This window comes from Carassius gibelio, chromosome A8, assembly GCF_023724105.1.
Source record: "Carassius gibelio isolate Cgi1373 ecotype wild population from Czech Republic chromosome A8, carGib1.2-hapl.c, whole genome shotgun sequence".
In the NCBI taxonomy this organism is placed as follows: Eukaryota; Metazoa; Chordata; class Actinopteri; order Cypriniformes; family Cyprinidae; genus Carassius; species Carassius gibelio.
The window spans coordinates 19,156,823-19,176,165 of NC_068378.1; the positions used below are offsets into that span (position 1 = coordinate 19,156,823).

At 38.9% G+C, this 19,343-nt stretch overlaps 1 protein-coding gene across 1 annotated transcript in view; it reads right to left on the reverse strand.

Annotated features, from left to right (window-relative positions):
- Positions 1 to 19,343, reverse strand: part of LOC128018771 (neurogenic locus notch homolog protein 2) — a 51,137-nt gene that overhangs the window by 10,207 nt on the left and 21,587 nt on the right. The window contains exons 3-20 of the mRNA XM_052604523.1: positions 8,813 to 9,078; positions 8,339 to 8,680; positions 7,378 to 7,500; positions 7,015 to 7,248; positions 6,639 to 6,794; positions 6,295 to 6,480; positions 6,057 to 6,170; positions 4,283 to 4,396; positions 3,878 to 4,111; positions 3,264 to 3,374; positions 2,946 to 3,138; positions 2,517 to 2,662; positions 2,312 to 2,425; positions 1,655 to 1,774; positions 1,328 to 1,480; positions 679 to 907; positions 391 to 592; positions 9 to 162 (exon numbers count right to left, since the gene is read on the reverse strand). Of these exons, the coding sequence (XP_052460483.1) occupies positions 9 to 162; positions 391 to 592; positions 679 to 907; positions 1,328 to 1,480; positions 1,655 to 1,774; positions 2,312 to 2,425; positions 2,517 to 2,662; positions 2,946 to 3,138; positions 3,264 to 3,374; positions 3,878 to 4,111; positions 4,283 to 4,396; positions 6,057 to 6,170; positions 6,295 to 6,480; positions 6,639 to 6,794; positions 7,015 to 7,248; positions 7,378 to 7,500; positions 8,339 to 8,680; positions 8,813 to 9,078 (3,191 nt within the window). The remainder of the gene's footprint in view (positions 1 to 8; positions 163 to 390; positions 593 to 678; positions 908 to 1,327; positions 1,481 to 1,654; positions 1,775 to 2,311; positions 2,426 to 2,516; positions 2,663 to 2,945; positions 3,139 to 3,263; positions 3,375 to 3,877; positions 4,112 to 4,282; positions 4,397 to 6,056; positions 6,171 to 6,294; positions 6,481 to 6,638; positions 6,795 to 7,014; positions 7,249 to 7,377; positions 7,501 to 8,338; positions 8,681 to 8,812; positions 9,079 to 19,343) is intronic.

A 19,343-nucleotide genomic window follows, 5' to 3' on the forward strand; every position in this document is an offset into this window, starting at 1 on the left:
TGTCTCACCCTTGTTTCTGGCAACAGCCTGGCAGGACATATTGGGGATGTCACAGTATAGGCCTGTCCAGCCATGCTGACAGCTGCATCTCCAATCCATCTCCTTCTGGATGCACGTACCTCCATTCAGACACTCAATTTTACTGCACAGGTTCACCATTGACTGCAGAATGTCAGGGAAATTAATCAATCAACTGTCTCACAGAACAATCGCTTACTTGAAACCAAATTTCAACACACGAAATTACTGTAAAATTTGAAAGAATATTTCATGTTTTAATGGCAATTTATTAGCAGATAGTCCCAAATATAGGCTTAACTCAACAACTAATCATTGAGGAACAACAGACCTTGTGGCTGTAAAATCTAAGAATGAATTGATAGTTTTTACCTCACAGGTTTTTCCATTATACATCAGTGGGCAGGTGCAGTGGAAGGTCCCCAGGCCATCTATGCAGGTGCCACCATTTTTACAGGGATGAGAGTCACACTCGTTCAGTTCAAACTGGCAGAACTGACCCAAAAAACCATGCCGGCAGCGGCAGGTGAAACGGTTTATTCCATCCACACATGTTCCATTGTTGAGACAAGAGCTATGGAGTAAGAGTGAATGAATTAACATATATATATGATACAGTGAAATACAACAATACCTATATAATTTCTATGGAAAACCTACGTCTCAGTGCAATCTGGGATATCACGTTCACAGTTGATGCCGTCATAGCCAGGCGGGCACTGGCATGTGTAGCTGTTAACGTAGTCAGTGCAGTGACCTCCATTCCAGCAGGGATTGCTAGAGCACTCGTCCATCTCTTCCTCACAGCGCTCGCCATAGAAACCAGCTCTGCACTGGCACAAGTATCTACCCACTTTATCAACACACGTACCACCATTACGACATGGATCTGGAGAAGAGACCAAAGATTTCAATGACTCGGTTTTTCAAACTGGTGTCCAAAAACCACTAGTGGGCCACAAATGAGACAAAATGAAAAAGTTCATTTTTAGCACTGTCAAAGGTAAATATGTTAAGCAAAGTAATTTGTACATTTTTTTTATATTTTATATGTTTGATCTAAATGTACACACACACACACAAACACACACATATATATACATACAATACATAATTTATATATTGCTTGGGATCTAACCATGTTTTAAAAACCTGATGTAAAACTTAATTTTATTTAGTCGTTTAGCTGATTTCTGACCACTAGGACACATTACACTCCTTCAGACAGAGGATGTTAACACAAGGATGTGTTTACTATTCGTCACTCATGCACAACATGTGAATGAGTCTGTGTGGGAATGACACATACTGGAGCTGCAGTCATCGATGTTAGTTTGGCAGTTGACCCCACTGTATCCAGGATGACACTCGCATCGGTAGCTGCCCACTGTGTTCCGACAATGACCTCCATTCTGACACGGGTTTTTCTTGCACTCGTCTATATCGTCTGTGCACTGAGCTCCTAAACACACACATCAGACAAACAGTCTTGAAATGTTTTGGATAGAGTTTCATATATTAAATCTACTACTGGGAATGTCATGTGATCAAGGAAAAAGTGTGGTTGTCTCAACATCAAAGATATTTTTGAGGAATAAAACAGAGACACACCCAAACAGAGACTCAATGCACTTACCTTCCCATCCGCTGTGGCACAGGCAGGTGTAGCTGGTGTAATCCAGGGATGGTTGACAGACCCCTCGTCTCTGGCAGGGCTGAGAATCACAGGGGACTAACTTATCCTCACAGTGTCTCCCTGAAAACAAAGCAATACAGTCAGTTGTGGATACAGGCCTTGAATTGTTTTTGCACTAATTAGTTTGTCCACAAGGTGGCAACACTGGCCTGGGCCGCTGTTTCACAGCCGAAAAAGAAAAGGAATAGACAGAACAACAACAATCTCCTGGAGACCTCAAAATCAATAAATGGCATCATTGACAAGTTCTAGTTTACTATTCACTCTGGTATGAAGACAGTGTTATCGGTCATAACTTCTGGTAAAAAAATATTACAGACACTGGATGAAGCTGATTTTGTTTTGCCATCATAGTAATAAATGACATTTTAAAATATATTACAACAGATAACAGTTATTTTAAATTGTAATATTTCACTGTATTACTGTTTTTACTGTCTTTCAGAAACATTAAAATATCTTACGACCCAAACTTAAAACAGTACAGTAAATAATTATAATATTATTTTAATTCAACTTATTCAATTTGACAATAAAATAGCTGATTCTGTAATTTAATCATTGTAAAAAACTGCAAACTGTAAATGTGTGTATCACCTGTGTAAGGTAGAGTGCAGTGGCAGATGTAGCTGTTGACTCCATCCACACAGGTTCCCTGATTTATACATGGGTTTGAATCACATTCATTAATGTTTATCTCACAGTTGAACCCTGAAAGAGAAAAAAGGGCAAAATCAGGGAGGTGAAAACTGAATTAAACATAATTTCATAACACTGTTTAGGAAGGATTACACGCCTTTACCTGCAAATCCACGGACACACACACAGGTGTAGCCATTAAGACGGTCCTTACAATTTCCACCATTCTGGCATGGGTTGGACTGACACTCGTTTTTCTCTCGGTCACAGTTTTTACCTTCCCAGCCTGACTTACATGCACAAAGATACCTACACAGACAGAAAATGTGAGTAGTTGACATGAAAGAGATAACTGGCCATAGAAGGAAATGCTAAAGCAAGTTATAGTGCCTCTTACAGCAATGCTAAGAATGCAACATGCATTTCCTATTTTATGAATTATATAGTGCTTATATAAAATTAAATAATGCTTATTGATCTCTTTACAGAATATAACAGGAAATGGAATTAGGCTATGCTACAAATAACCAGTATCGGTCTCTTTGACAGAATGGGTTGTAAGTTTTATCATAAAGATAAAAGCTGTTCCTACCCGTCCTGCTGATCAAAACACTCTCCATGCAGGCAGGGCATGGGGCTGCAGTGGTCTGCACCCGAGTGACACAGAGGACCATGAGTCCCAACTGGACACATGCACTGAAACCCATTAACTTTGTCCAAACACGTCCCTCCACTCAGACAGGGGTTCGAACTGCACTCATTAATCTCCTCGGTGCATCGCTCCCCTGAGGAGAAAGAAAGTGTAATTAATTAATAAAACTATTTACAGAGTACTTAGTTCTGATCATGATTCATGAAAGAAGCACATCTGCATGTGTGTATTTATGTATGTGCATGTGTGTGAACAAACCTGTGTATCCAGGTTTGCACACACATTTGTACTCGTTAATTCCATCCTCACAGGTCCCGTGCTGGCAGGGATTACTGGCACAGTCATCATGGTTAATCTCACAGTTCACACCTACATCAAAGACAAATGACAGAATAGTCAATGGAAGCACAGGCAAGTGTAATAATTCTCATTTATACAGCAGCCTTTGAAAGGTCTCTAAAGAAGTCTCAGTAATCATACATTTTTTTTATATGTGTGTGTGTGCTTGTAGTAAGAGGATGTTTCCAGCAGGGGAATGTAGTGAGCTTTGCTTTGTTTGTTGGACAGTATAACAGAGAAACACAAATAAAAGAGTCTAATGCGCTTTATAGACATATTCTAGCACTCAACATCAAAGTTCACATATCATGTGCTTTACATAAAGATTAGCCAATAAAAATACAGATCACGCAGAAATCTCAAATGTAAAGTGACCAAAATAAGTCTAATTCTAAATGGTGGATAATAGTCATGATTGACTAAATTAAGAAAATGTTCTGTTTTCATAATTAGACTTCATTAAATGCTGCAAAGGTGTAGTATATGACCCCTTAAAGAGTCTTTGAGATGTAAAGATCAAGTGTGAGACTCACCTGAAGTGCCAGGCTGGCAGTTGCATTGGTACATGTTGACCAGGTCAACACAGCGTCCTCTGTTTTGGCAGGGGTCACTCTGGCACTCACGTATCTGCTCACTGCAGATGGGGCCCATGTAACCTGGGTAACACTCGCATGTGAAGGTAGCAATTGCGTCTATACAATCACCATGGTGACAAGGTTTGGGTTCACAGTCATTAATGTTGTCCGTACACAATGTCCCTGTGAAACCTACAGAGACCAGCATTTAAGACAAGGAATTAGTACAATAAGGTCAGTTCTCTGAGAACTTAGGACATTTCCTAATAACCTACAATGAGAAACAAATATTTTTTAATTATGCAGCCATTTTTTTGTTTATTTTATCTATTTAAGTGCTGTAAGAGATTTTTATAATGTTACCTTCAGCACATTCACACTCATAGCCATTAGGACGGTCGTGACACTTAGCCCCATTATGGCAAGGCGTGCTGGCACACTCGTCAATGTCAACTTGACACATTTCCCCAGTGAAACCTGTGGTCAAAACACACATTCAGGATCATGACAATGCACAGTATCTAACGCAGCACATATTAAAGGTGCAGTATGTAATATTGACAGCTTGCGGTTGAAATGGGTACTGCAGCACAAATTCAAAATATTGTTTCTCCTGATCCCTCCTCCTCAGACTCAAAGCTCTCATGGGTTGCCAGATTGAGGACACTCAACTAATTAAAACTGTATTAAAGTAATACACACTATAGACATTGCTAATGATGGTAATATTTTTTAATGCTTTTGAAAGAATATGCACACTTACATTCGCAAAGGCTTCATTTATTTGATTAAAAAAAAAAATAGTAATATTGTGGAATAACTGTTTTCTATTTTCATATATTTAAAAAATGTAATTTCTTTTCCATGATGGCAAAGTTTAATTTTCAACAACCAAATGGGCTCCTTAATATTTAGGAGTGTAAATTAGGGCTGCTCGATTATGACAAAAATCATAATCATAATCATGATTATTTTGGTCAATATTGTAATCACGATTATTTAACATGATTATGAGGGGGCTATATTACCAAAACTTTATATGAGTGATTTATTTAAAGAAAGTGATACAAATCAAATATGTATTTCTGTAAATAAGGTTGCTATGACATCTACACTGTAGAGACGAGTGTAATTTCAAACAAACAATCAAAAAGTCCACAAAATTATTGAAAATAATTAAACTGTAAGTAATAAAAAGCAAAGGACTTTAATAAAAAGATACATATGAAACAAACTGTGCTTTAATGTTTATTTTATGCAAGTCTCAATCAGTTTACAGCCTACTACAGAAATTAATAATCAAATGTAAAATAAAACAGCAGTCTTCACTGTAAGAATTAAACTTTTTTTGTTTCTTAAAGCTACAAAAGTCCTTCAATCAAGAGCATTGTGTTTTTTAGATTTGTCTTTTGTTGTTTGATTAATAACCACACAGTCGCAGCAGGAAAATAGCCCGCTGTTACTTTAAGAGCCGCACTGATCCAAATTACCGTAACACACGTATTTTCATTCTCAACTCTTTACGTTCATTTATTACATGACCGATGAAGGTATACATGAATAGTCACTAAGCGCAGAATTTTGACACATTTTTGCGTATATTTGAGCATTTAGGTGTGCACCTTGAGCTAAAAGATTACTTTGCATGTCCGTGTTCTGTTCCGTCTATAAGCGCATACTCTTCCTGAGGAGCAATGAAAGTTCTCTTTCACGCTTTTAAAAACATGAATAATTACACTTTTATAAATAAAGCATGTCCCATTATGCAAATGTCATGTAACATGATTTTACTGATTTGCACAGGAAATTGGGCTTTTATGGAGGAACGAAAGCGCAGCGCTACAAAAAGGGGGTGGAATGGGGCGCAATAATCGTTTTATCTTTATTATTTTATTTTCATGATCGTTGGAGGCCAAAACGAAATTGAACAATTTTTTCAATTAATTGCACAGCCCTAGTGTAAATAACATAAAAAATATACTAAAATAATCCAACTCATTATCAGATTATCTGATTGGCTAAAACAAACATTCAATCATGAAGTAAACTGAAATCATACATATTTTTTTTTTCCTCGCCTACAATAACGTGGGCTAATCAAGTCAAAAAAGTTCACTGCACCTATGATTGTACTCACCTTGAGGACACTCGCAGACAAACCGGCTGACCTGGTCTAGACATCTACCGTTATTGAGACAAGGCGAGCTGGCACACTCATTAATGTCAATCTCACAGTGCAGTCCCTCAAAGCCTATAGTTGAAAACACACACACATACAGTCACTAGATGAATACGAGGACATGGAGCCAAAATCATTTCATCATGCACCTGATTACAGTGTGTGTGTGTTTGTGTGTGAGTGTGCGTGTAAGTACCTGGCATACAGATGCAGTTGTAATTTCCTATCTGGTCCAAGCAGGTGGCGTCATTCTGGCAGGGGTTGGAACCACATTCGTTAATGTCCTGCTCACAACGTGGACCGGTGTAACCCCGAGCACAGTTACAGGTGAACGAGCCCTCTGTGTTCTTACAAGAGCCACCGTGCTCACATGGGTTTGGCCCTGATGTGACGAAAAAGAGTTAGAAAGTTTTAGGAAATATGAAATGCCTAAAACACTATAATGTATGTGTAGGGAAAATAGGATGAGAAATACAGAGACATACAAAGAAACAGACAGAGAAAAGGAGAGTTGAAAGAGCTTCCTGCAAACTGTCTCACCGATGACACACTCGTCAATATCCTCTGCACACGTGCTGCCCTTGTACCCTGAGGGGCAGTTACAGTTGAACTTGCCATTGACAGGGTTTGTATCGCATTGAGCTCCCATCTTGCATGGGTTACTGGTGCAGGCATCATCAATGTGACACAGCAAACCTTGAGCATAGGAACAATTGCTAAGGTTACTACTACTTATCTGAGATGGTTTTATACTGCACTACTTAAGAGAACAATCAAATTACAATGAAAAACTAACTATTTTAGAGATTTCACTGTAAAACCTTGTTTTCTATGTTGTTGAGATTTGGTTTAAGAGTCATTTCTGCTCAAGACTGAAGCGATCAAGAGTCATTTCTATGTGGTTGTTTATACTGACCAGTTTTGCCTGGAGGGCAGCTGCAAACAAAGGAAGCCACGCGGTCGATGCAAGTGGAGCCAGCGGTGCAGGGCTCATTTTTACAGTCATCAATGTTTTCGGAGCAGTCAGGGCCACTCCAGCCATTCACACATACACAGTTGTAGCCATTGCGTGTGTTACTGCATGTGCCTCCATTCTGACAGGCGTTGGGCTGCAGTCGGCATTCATCCACATCATCTGTGCAAAACTGACCTGGAAGTGAAAGGGTCAGTTTCAACAGTTTTCGTGAATCAATATCTGTGAGTCATCCACTAGCAGAAAAGGTAACAATGGGAAACAGACACACACAAACAAACACAAAGTTGTAAGTTGTTTTCATACCAGTCCATTCAGGTGGGCACTGGCAGTTGTAAGTGTTCACTCCATCCATGCATGTGGCTCCATTCTGACAACGGTGATTCGGACAATCATCAATGTTTATCTCACAGTTTGTCCCATTAAAACCTGATCACAGGAAAGTCAGAGAGAAAATTTCCTGAACAGCTCACTCTCAATCTCGGGTATCAGTAATACAATGGTGCTCTGTCTCGCTTTGGCATTATTAAATATAATTACTCAACTTTAAAGCACAAACAGACATTTCTCACGGCTCCTATTCACCGCCTGAGGTGAGAGAGGAGTTTTGGCCTGTTGCTGTGTTTTGCCAGTATGGCACTCTTTAAATGCTGATAAACTGATAAAGTTAAAAGTCTCTCTGAGTGTTTTAGTCCCAAACAAACACAGATACAACCAGCAACTGTTCAATGAAGAAACAGGACAGTTTGTTCTGATTGAGATTAAATGAAGATATCTATTGTATTTGGTATGAGTGATATAACCAAACATTTATATCACGATATTCCCAAAATGATGGTTGATAAAGATAGACAGTCACAAAAGGCACAAGAGAACTTCACTGTAACTACAATTAACCATTACTAGCCAAAAGTGTCTATTCAAATTCTACCGCATTTTCTTTTTTCATGTGAAATGACTAGAACACCCATTTCCTATGCAGTGACATTTCACATTTCCAGAATGCTTGAAAATCGGTTAGTTGTTTTAACCGGTTTATCACCCACTCCTACTTATGCTGTGGTAAATTCTCATCAGACACTGGTCTGTCTGGCTCAGGTCCAAGTGGGTGCTGACATAATCTTTGGATGAGTTGTGGCATGTTTGACTAACATGTTTCAGTTGCATCTGAACAAACATAGCTGCTGTTCGAATCCTTATTTTCTTTTTCTTTTCTTTTTTTTGCTTTGATAAAAATAGATTTTTTTTCCTCTCCAAGGGAACTCACCTGGCAGGCAGTGGCATATATAAGTTGTGTCTGTCATCTGCCGGCAGGTCCCACCATTGAGGCAGGGGGATGGAAAACAGGGCACGTAATCTGACTCACAGTGGGGGCCGGTAAACCTGGGTTGGCAGTTACATCGATATGAGCCTGGGGTGTTCAGACACATGCCTTCGTTCTTGCACACAGGTGGGGAGAAGGCACACTCATCAGTGTCATTGAGACAATGAGGGCCATGGTAACCAGGAGGACAGGTACAAAAGAATTCATGATTGGGCAGAGCATGGCAGATACCACCATTGGCACACGGGCCGGACAGACATGTGTCCTCTTGCTCACAATGCTGACCTGAGGAGAAAACATCACAGTAGAACAAAAACAATAACAAAACAGTCAATATGTGAATACTTTGGTAAAAAAAAAAAAAAATTATTCTTTCAAAGACCTTTAAGCTGCCATGAAGTGAGAGCGAGATCTGACCTGTCCATCCACGGGCACACTGGCACTTGTACTGGTCGTTGGGGAGGAGTGAGCACTTCCCTCCATTGGTGCAAGGGTTGTTGGGGAAGCAAGTGGAGTTTTTCTGGATCTCACAGCGCTGGCCTGCAAAACCCAGAGGACACACACAGCTGGGGCTCCCGGGTATGCTGGCCACGCTCACGCTGCATTCGCCTCCATTCAGACAATATCCCACATAACATGGGTCTTTGTGCTGACAGTACTCGCCTAAGAAACCAGGAGCACACCTGAAACGATATTAATCAGGGACAGTAAACGACCATTCACACCAAGAGCAACAATAATAACAATAGACACAACAATAACTATATTTGCGTCCACACTAGTGAACGATAACTGTTTATTTTAAGCTTGTTCGCTGCAGTTACCAAGTAATGAAAGTGCATCAAGGTCACCCGATGCTGCTGCTTATGTTTAGCAAAGACACCAAAAGAAAAACAGCTGCTTTTGTGTACATGAGATCCTTCTAGATCGAAAGGAGTTTGGAGAATTCGTCCCTCTGGTAAGAGTTATCATCAGGGTTAGGGTTAGCAAAAAAAAGAAAGAAAAAAGAAAATGCATTTGCATTTTTTTCTGTTTATTTTGATGTAGCTATATATTACATATCCACAAAAATGTTACTATCAGCACAATCCAAACAAAATACCAACCCAACTGTATGCATATGTAATTATATTATTTTAAAAACATTATATTTAAAATGGGATGGGATGCCACAACGAGGACAGAATGAGGGAAATGGTAGATCTTAAACCATACAGAATGAGTTTTATATCAGTATGACAGTGTACAATGATTTTTTATGAGACAATGAGGTGCATTTCTCCTCCGCCTCCAGCTCTCCAGAGATTTCAGCACATGACCAGTGATCACAAAGAGAAAATTACATGATTGCAAAAAAAGATTGAAAGGGAAAAAACCCTGTCTGTCCTTCTGTCTCATTCCCTCTATCCATTCAACCATCACCCTCTCTCCTGCTGAACTTTTTAGTTTTTGATAATGTTTAACTGTCACTGTCTAGTGACATCACAGACATAGACTTCCCCAAAAAAGTGTTTGAATGAGAGAGAGAAAGTGAAACATTTTCTTATTAACATTAAATCAACTTATTTTCAGTGCCATGTAAAGTTTTCTTGTGTGTGACACACTACGGCCTGCTGCCATGCAGGTGCCGGCCTCCCAGATGACGGTCAGGTAACACAGATGAGGGATAAAAAACCCTTTGACAAGGTATGTGTGTGTGTGTGTGTGTGTGTGTGTGTGTGTGTGTGTGTGTGTAGTCGCGCCCGTATGACTACATATGCACACCTACTTGGAATTCCAAACAACCCGTATCCCAAAGTGTGTCTCTTAAGGTTATACACAGAACACACACATGCAAACTGTTGCAGCTGAAATCTTGGCTCAAGATCAGTCATTTCAACCACACACAGGACAAAATTATACAATGGTGGGTGATATGAGAAAATGAGCAATGATTTTGATTCCATGATATTGGTTTATTTTTCTTGCCAATTAGTGACACGCAAAAGTCCAACACACACTGTGATTTTGTTCTTCATATTTTCTTTTTGGTGGCATATTTCACATGTGTCAACACAAAGATGCCTACATCATCTACAGATGTGTCTATTTATTATTTTTCATGCATTTTATTCCACCCTCCCCATCCTATTTGTAATCTGCATTCTCCACCATAAAATGAGGTGCAAGAATGAAATAAGTTTGCATCCTGTGTCTACTAAACAAGCGTAATTTGGCTCTCTTTTCCAGCTGTGTGTGTGTGTGAGAGTTTGTGGGTAAGAATACACCCACGGTGACCCTCTGGTCACGAGATCACAGCAGTGCTGACAATCAAACAACAACAAACAGACTTAAAAATGGCGCATGCAAACAGTCTGGACTCAGGGGAACAGGCCTCTTTCAGACAGCTTTGTCACTTTATACTATTCAAAGACAAGAAGGGATTTTCACTTTATCTCCCCCAGGGAAAAGCTTATTCAGACCACCATCACCATCCAAGGGTCACAGACATTTCAGCCCTTTAAAACATAATAAATGCTCTTAATTGTCTTTATTTATGACCGTTGTGGTGATTTTTATACCAAAAAATCTTCAAAAGTCGTCAAATCTAAAAACCAAACCTCAACAAAATAATTACTCTGAGAGCCAAACTCATCGATAGGTTTCTTTGTTATCCTTCATGCATTTTTCTCTTTTTCCCTTCCTCCGTCTCCCCCTCATGCTCGCTCTTTCTTCTGAGGTGTCAGATTTCTACAGATGGTTCATATTAGCGCCCCTCTCTCTCTCTGGCTCACTGACCTCTTCATGTCCCATCCACGGGGCCTGGGGTGATTGGGTGGGGGAAAAACGTTCTGGTTAATTTTTTTACGAAGCACCTCATCAAGAATTAGATTTCAACCCACTCACTTCCTCGTACAAAAAACGTCACCTAAGAGTTTGTCCCCCACCTCCATGGTCCTGAGATTATCTAATCTGAACAAGCCGAGGGTCGAGTGTGCTTCACCAACAGTGGGCGAAATACAAAGGGTCATTAAAAATGCTTCTTCTCATCCTTGCTCCCTTCTTTCTTGAGGAAAAGAGCCAGCCATATTTATAGAAGCAGTCGGCCCTCGTCTACATCCTCGGCTTTCTCTAATTTTCACTAGAAAGCCAAACGACCACAGAGAAAACAGAGGGAAAAAGAGTGGAGGCTGGGGGAGGGGTGTAAAATGAAAGAGTAACACAGACAGGGAGGGCTGAACCACAGAGAGGGACAAGAAAGGGGAAAAGAAAAGAAAGAAAGAAAGAAAGAAAGAGCAAGTAACATTTCAAACAAGTAAAAGTAAAAAGCAAGTTTTGTTTCTCCTTTCTACATTTTTTGACAAGAAACAAAAAAAAGAGGACAGACGGAGGGCAGGGTGGAGTAGACAGAAGTGCTGTGGTGAGACTGAGTGTGACTTTAAATACATATGTGCTGTAAAATCTGATCTGAACACAGCATGTCTCACTGAAGGGAGGGCTCTCTGCTCTTTATATACTCCTCCTTAAAATACTCTTCCTCCCTACTCTCTTCTATGGTCTCTTTCTTTTCACTTCACTTGGTAACTGTACCATTTTCGTCTGTGCTTTGATGAAAAGCTTGATTGTGCTAGTGTAATGTCTGAGCTCCAAAACACACACTTAACAAATCTGGACTTAACAAAACTTGGCTGAACAAATCCACAGCTGCAATGGCAGAGAACACAAATTAAATGAGCCAATTTAAACTAGATATATGAATAATTCAATTTAAACACAAAAATGATTGTAATATTATTTATATTTTTTTTAATTGAAAAATAATTTCATAATGTAATAAAACATTTTCAACTCGAATAGCATAAAAGTACCTTGATCAGACACATCTTACTGATGTTTTCAGACATTGTAATGGTTTCAAACCGGTTTACCCATAATAAAGATAATTATCTACAATTACCAAGGGGTCTTTGTTCTAGATGACAGGAAAGGTGGTCTTTATATATCCCATGGAGGTTGTGGGGTCAACAACACACCCATCTACACAATGATGGCTTTACCAAAAGAGCTGACTAACCATCGTTAGCTTAACAGATGGAAACATTTATCATGTCGAATCTAGAACATCATGTGACCTCCAAACTATTACAAGTATTAATCTTACTTACCGGTTTGTTTGGTAAGAGACAACACTGATGTTTGTTTCATATTTTGAATATCAGCAAACACCAGTATCCAAACTTCTAAGATATACTTTCCAGGAATCTTCATGCAATGGTATGCTAACACGCTCTAACTCTTAGAGTTGTTAGTTAGTTAATTACTTGCCATTCACCAGAGGGCCCTCAATCCAAGAGCCACATGGTGCTGTAATTGTAGGGCCGATTCCCCTGAAGCAATGTACGGTTAAGTACCATTCTCAAGGACACAATACTGATAAGGCACCTGCTCTGGACTGGACTCGCAACCTTTGTGTCAGGAACCCAGATTCTTAATCATTACAGATCTCCCTCCACACCAGTACAACAGTGAGGAAACACTACAAAAAGACAAGAAATCACAGCCAAACCTGTATGCTGGGTAACCTAAAACCTCAGCAATGTTAACACCCCAAGTTATGTGTGTGTGTATGTGCGTTTGTGTGTGCCACTCTTCTCATAATCATGTCATCTATTTGTCACTCAGCTCTACATATCAGCACGGAGTGTTGTGGGTTTAGGCCCTGGTTGTCACATTTCTCACTACTTGTGTGAGGCCTTCAGCAACAGGAAACATTTGTGAGAATGTTTGCAATTGACTCATGTTTGGCTTGATATGGCAAGGCCCCTTCTGGCCTGCAGCAGTTGTTCACTTACATTAGTTGGCAAGGATGAGAAACTTTCTCTCATGATAAAGTGTTTCATACCAGATTGTGGTTCAAGCACATATCCATGTTCACACTTCAAACTACAGGAAATCAAAACATGACTTAAAAAGGCCTTATCTTTGTAGTGATCTGTGCCAAAAAGATGAAAGAAAAAAGACAGCATGTTAACTGTGTGATAAACTTTGTCTCTTTTGTACAAGTGAGTTCCTGTGGATATTTGGGATAAGGCAGAGAATATAAACGACATCCAAAACTGTTTAAATGCTCCTGTGGCTCAAGTTGTATACAAGCAATGCTGCAACGTTGCTTCGGATTAAAAAAATACCTGCCAAATGAATAATTTAATTGTAAACTACTAGTTCATGTGTATAAGTTTACTCAGTTATACTTAGGATACCAAACTGTTCCCAGAAGTCACACAAATCTGGCAAACCCTCCCTTGTAAGGCACTCTCAAAGATAATTTCATAAATGTTTTCTTTGTTTTACTTTAAATAATTTTTTTTACTAATTATTGCAAATATGCATTGCTAAAATTACATTATCCATTTTTAAATGTCAATAATTTTCAGTTAATCTTATAAATGGGTTCAGCTAAATAAAGCTAATCTGCAGTAATTAAAAAATAATCCCCCAGAATTTACTTAAATTTAACATTTTAATATTGAAATATTGATCTTGTTGAGCTAAAACGGCAATTGTTGAGCTTTCATTCCGCTATACAACAAGCACACATTTTGCCAAAATTTCCCTCCAATTTGTGGAGAAATTATAGAATAAATTGTTATAATGTCAAAATTCCTGTAAATTCTGGATTAACCATATTCAACAACAAATGCAAAAAAATCTGTTAATGTACACACACACACACACAAAATGTTTACTACATGTCCTCACTTAGGTCAGCTAGCTGAATGTGTGCAGGGGTGTTTGAGTAAATCGCCACTTTTGCTTGCCACTCTTCACACATAGCTGAGTTGTTGACTTTAGTTTGAGTACTATATACAGAATTGGGTACATGTTCTTGAAGCGTCTCTCTCTCGCTGACTCTCTCCCTTTCTCTGTCTCTCTTTTATGACTAGAGTTTCTGGTTGGCAGACACTGTTCCTGAGGCCATCACACTTTGAATGTGACTTTGAAACAAATCAGCCCAGCCTGTAGGCACACAGAGAGACATGAGAAAGAGAGGTGAAAGAAGGACAGGGATGAAAGGTCGGTAGAATAAAAAAAAGAGAACAATACAGCATGTTAAAAGAAGTGATGATATAGCTCAAAGATTAAAAAGAGATTAAGTAGAAGATGAAGTAATACTGAAAAACGGAGCCAAAAGTTCATAAAGAAACACAGCGCTCTGAGAAAGAGAGAGAGAGAGCGAGGCATTAACAGGGTAATCTCTTTCTCTACCTCCTCTATCTCTCACCAGCAGACAGACACATCTCTAATTTCACACTCTTGGGTGCTAAAATACGTCTCCATACTGCTTTCCTCTCCCTGCAGGGACATTCTGCCTGTCAGATCAAACAAATACCAAGCTGACTCCACTCTCCCTTCCGACCGAGAGAGGGAGGAATGGCTGAAGGGAAGGGGGGAAGGAAGTGAGGGGTAAACGATTAATACATTTGCACCCCTCACGCAGGCCAAGACAAAGAGACCTTGTTTGATGTGGAAGAGGAAAAATATAATTCTGGGCAGAAAAGGTAGTGAGATCAGGTATTCAAGGCTCACTTCTCACTTCTGCTCTCAAAACACACACACACACACACACACACACAGCCAGCTATTCTCTTACTGCCAACTCACTTGCTCTGGCTCAGATAAGCACAGATCCATTTGTAAGTTGCAAAATACTTAACCATGTGTCAGGCCTAGGGCCTTGTCCACACTAATACGTTTTCCTTTTTTAAAACAAATATTTTTCTCTCTGTTTTGGGCTTCTGTCCACACTGAGACTGTGTTGATGTCAGGGAAAACTGAGCTTTTAGAAAATGCTCTTCAAAGTGGATAAATTTGAAAACGCTGCTTTCGTATTGTAGTGTGGACTGTGAAAACGAAGTCCTTTAAAAACAATGACGCATGTTTAGTCATGACGCATAATGCACCAATAGTCATCTATATTTATACTATACTGTGTATAATTATATGCTGTTCGCTTTCACACTGTGGCTAAAAATATTTACCTTTTACACTCTGCATGTTTAGTCCTAAAAATATGACAAAAAAACTAACTCATAATTGCCGTCCTGCGAAAACATGAGGGCAGTTGCATTTTAGATTAAACATGAGTGAGTGCAACATGGACGCATCAGAATTAAATGATGATATTTCCGTAAATAAAATTATCCTGCCTGAAGAATTGTGTAAAAACGTATTATATTAAACTTTTGAAAAATGCTTGAAAACTAACGTGGATGGAAAATTGGAAAAATGGAGACATAACCTAGAATTCTAGGTTAGCCTAGAATAGCTTCTTTGATCTAGGTAGGGATGTGCAAAAATGAACTACTGTTAAAAAAACTGGGGTTGGAAGGACTGTAATTATTTTTTTCCCAAAAAGTCTCTTATGCTCACCAAGGCTACATTCATTTGATCTAAAATACAAAAAGTGATGGAAAAGCTGCATTTTCAGCAGTCATGAAACTGACTTACGCCAGTCTTCAGTGTCACATGATCCTTCAGAAATCATTGTAATATGCTGATTTGGTTCTCAAAAAACAATTCCTTTAATTAGCAATATTGAACAAAAGTTATATTTTTGTGGAAACCATGACAGTTTTTTTTTTTTTTTTGCTTTTTTGTTCAATAAACTGAAAAAAAACAGCACTTATTTAAATTTGTTTCCATTGTCACATATGATCAATTCAATACAACAACATTTTTGCGGAATAAAAGTATTATAAAAGTAATAATTTCTTTTAAAAATTACTGACCCCAAATGTTTAATCAATTAGTTGATTTTTATATACTTATTTCACCCATCAGCATAGAAAAATAATAAAAATAATAATAAAGTTTAAAATGCAATTAAAAAAATATGTTTCCAATACAGGCTTGATTCAGGCAGTCTTGAAGTGAAGTGTGTCAATTCTCTGTCACCAGAAATAATTGAAAAACTCAATGAAGACTCAAATAAACCTTCTTCAGTCTGCAATTGATCAGATAAGCACACGTAAATTAAAAAAAAGAGAAAAAATAGACAGATGTGATGCAGTGAGTCAAGATGTATATCTTACCAACAGCTAAAGACCAACACAAATATTTTGAGTTTGCTTAAAAATGCAATGCTTGTGAAGCAAGACACTACACAATAGCCTTTTTTCCCAGTCCATCAAATAAATATTTTAACTGACTTTAACTGAGAAAAATGTTAAAGGCAACTCTTTAAGGGGCGGTCACACTATACTTTGAACGTGCAAAATTATTTCGGACTCCGCTGCGAATATTGGCAGGAGCAAGATATTAGGGCTGTCACTTTTAGTTCGAAAATCGATTGCACAATCGATTGGACCAACCAAAAAAAGTTTCTAAAATGAAAATAGGGAATCTATTTTAACCAAATATATACACTATTAATTTTAAAATAAATAAACAATTAAAAAATATAGATGTAAAAAAAATTCACAAACAAGCAGAAAAAGAAAATAAAGAATTCTGAAAGTGCAGTATGCCTTGCGAATGCTAAACAGAAAATACCAGCAATTTTACGCGCCTATAAGACCCAGTGACGTCGAAAGTGACCTCTTATGCTGCGTTCACACCAAACGCGTATAGAGTGTCTGGCGCGAATTATTTCAATGTTAAGTCAATGTAAAGACGCATTTACGTGCATCTGGAGATCTTGTGGCGAGGTAGACGCGAATTCACCTCATTCGCGCATCTAGTTACAGGAGATTCTGAGTTATGAAAAGGACCATTCCAAACTGACAGTAACCGGCTTCTGTGGTGGAAAATTGGCAGTAATACCCCCACCTTGCGCAGCTGTACCTAAGTGTCCCTGGGACATCAGTGCAGTCGGAGCGCGTCTTCTCAACAGCTGGACATATAGTGAAAAAAAAACGCTCTGCTCTTGACCCCGAAAATGTTGATCGACTTGTTTTCCTGTCCAATAAATTTGTAATGGCCCTAGCCTTTTTCCGCATTTCATTATGCCTGTCTAGTGCCGCCTAGCCTAAGTGTCGGTTCAATAAAAAAACACACATGGCCTGTTCTCAAGTCCATTTAAAGTTTCATTTTTTTCAAAAAAGTGACAGCCCTACAAGATATAATGGTTTCCCCTCAGTTATCACAACATGGATTAATATGTGCTTGTACTGTGTCGCGATGGCGTCGAAAGCGTCTTATTATATTGTACTCTATGTCTCTCTCTATATAAACATGTACACACTAAGCAATAAAAAATTATAAAACGTCCTCATTCAAATGTACCATCTGTACCCGTTTCCATTGACACTGCACCTTTTTTATTTATATATAATCTTTTAAATATGTATTAAATAAAATAGGACGCTGCGCTACAGCTAAAATTTGCGCCTCCTTCATTTTTGAATTTCTGTACAGAGAGGTCACGCAGTGACGCATCGATTTTCTACTGGTCCCATGTCTTCACGTGATGCGAATTCGCAGGTCAGAGTTCACCAAACTTGAACTTTGGAACACAGCGAAATGTGATATTTTTCACATGAGCTTTCCTCAGTAGCTGAGGAAATCTGGATAAAGTCATTAATCTGCATCACTACTTCTCCATTAATTCAGGTTTTAGTGAACCACATGATTCTCTTCTATGTTCTACAGGTAATGTGCTCTAAAACTGGAACTGCAGTGGAAATCCTGCAGGCTTCCTCACGAGTCTCTCTCCTACACCACACACATGCTTTCAAGTTCAATGACACACACAGGCACATATGAAACTAGACACACTTGCACATGCACACAAAACACACAGAAAACGACAGAGACACATAGGTGACACACAGCTTGATTCTCACAAGCTGGCTGGAGGCTTGCAGACACACCGGTCTGACCACTCACACACACCCTGCTCTACCAACCTCTGTCACACTGCTCTTCCTGTACAGAGCGCTCCGTAGCAGAGGGGGAAAAAAAAACTGAAAAACACCTTGTTGACTTTGGTTCACGGGTGTCACCTCACCTACACAGAATGTATTAGTAACTCCTGAGAGTACTTTGTGTCAGCCTGTTCCATTTTGAGATTGCTCGCACAGGCAGGCAGCCATTTCATGTTGCTGAAAGCCTGCATTCTTGAGCAAAGTCAAGCAGAGACTGATTCCTGTCAACTTGGGAAGTTCCGATTTTTGTTTTCATGCCAGAAAGGTCAGTTGCAGATCCTCGCATAAACTTAGTGGAATTTTCTAGTGTAACAAATCGACAATGTGAATGATACTACACAATCTTCTCATTTCATCTCATCTCATTTACAAACACCTTTCCCCCTTTCCTATAAAAAAGAAATATTACGAGTGAGAACTACTGACAAACATACTCTGCATGTTACATGTCTCCTCTACAGTTTAGGAGATCAACAAGAATGCCAGATATTTAAAGGGACCATCGGATGCAAAATTCACTTTTGCTATTGTTTGAACATAAACGTGTGTTGGAAGTGTGTGTTAACATCCATCAGATAATTATAAAAATCCACACAGTGGTCTTTTTTAACTTCATATTTTAAAATCCCCTTTCTCAAATCAGGCTGTTCTGAGATTCCTTTCAGAATGACAAACCCGCCGCCCATGCTGAACACGTCATATAATATGAAAGCCACACTGATCTGTATAATCATGAGGGGTTTCATTTATCCATGGAGACATGATTCATGTTGCACAGGATTTGAAGTCATTGTTGGTTTGTTAAAATATATGATGGATAAACTTGTGCATTTTCTGGGGGCACAGCTGCACACACCTGAAGCTCACACACATACACACATACACAGATACGTTTCGTTTGCTTGTTGATTCCTCTTTCGTATCTCCTTGGGTTTTGAACAGATACATACACATACTTTAAAATTATGTCAAAATACCCACCTCGACAATCATTCAGGTAAATGCAGTCGGTTACACCTTAAATCAGTGAAAACAGCTTGGAA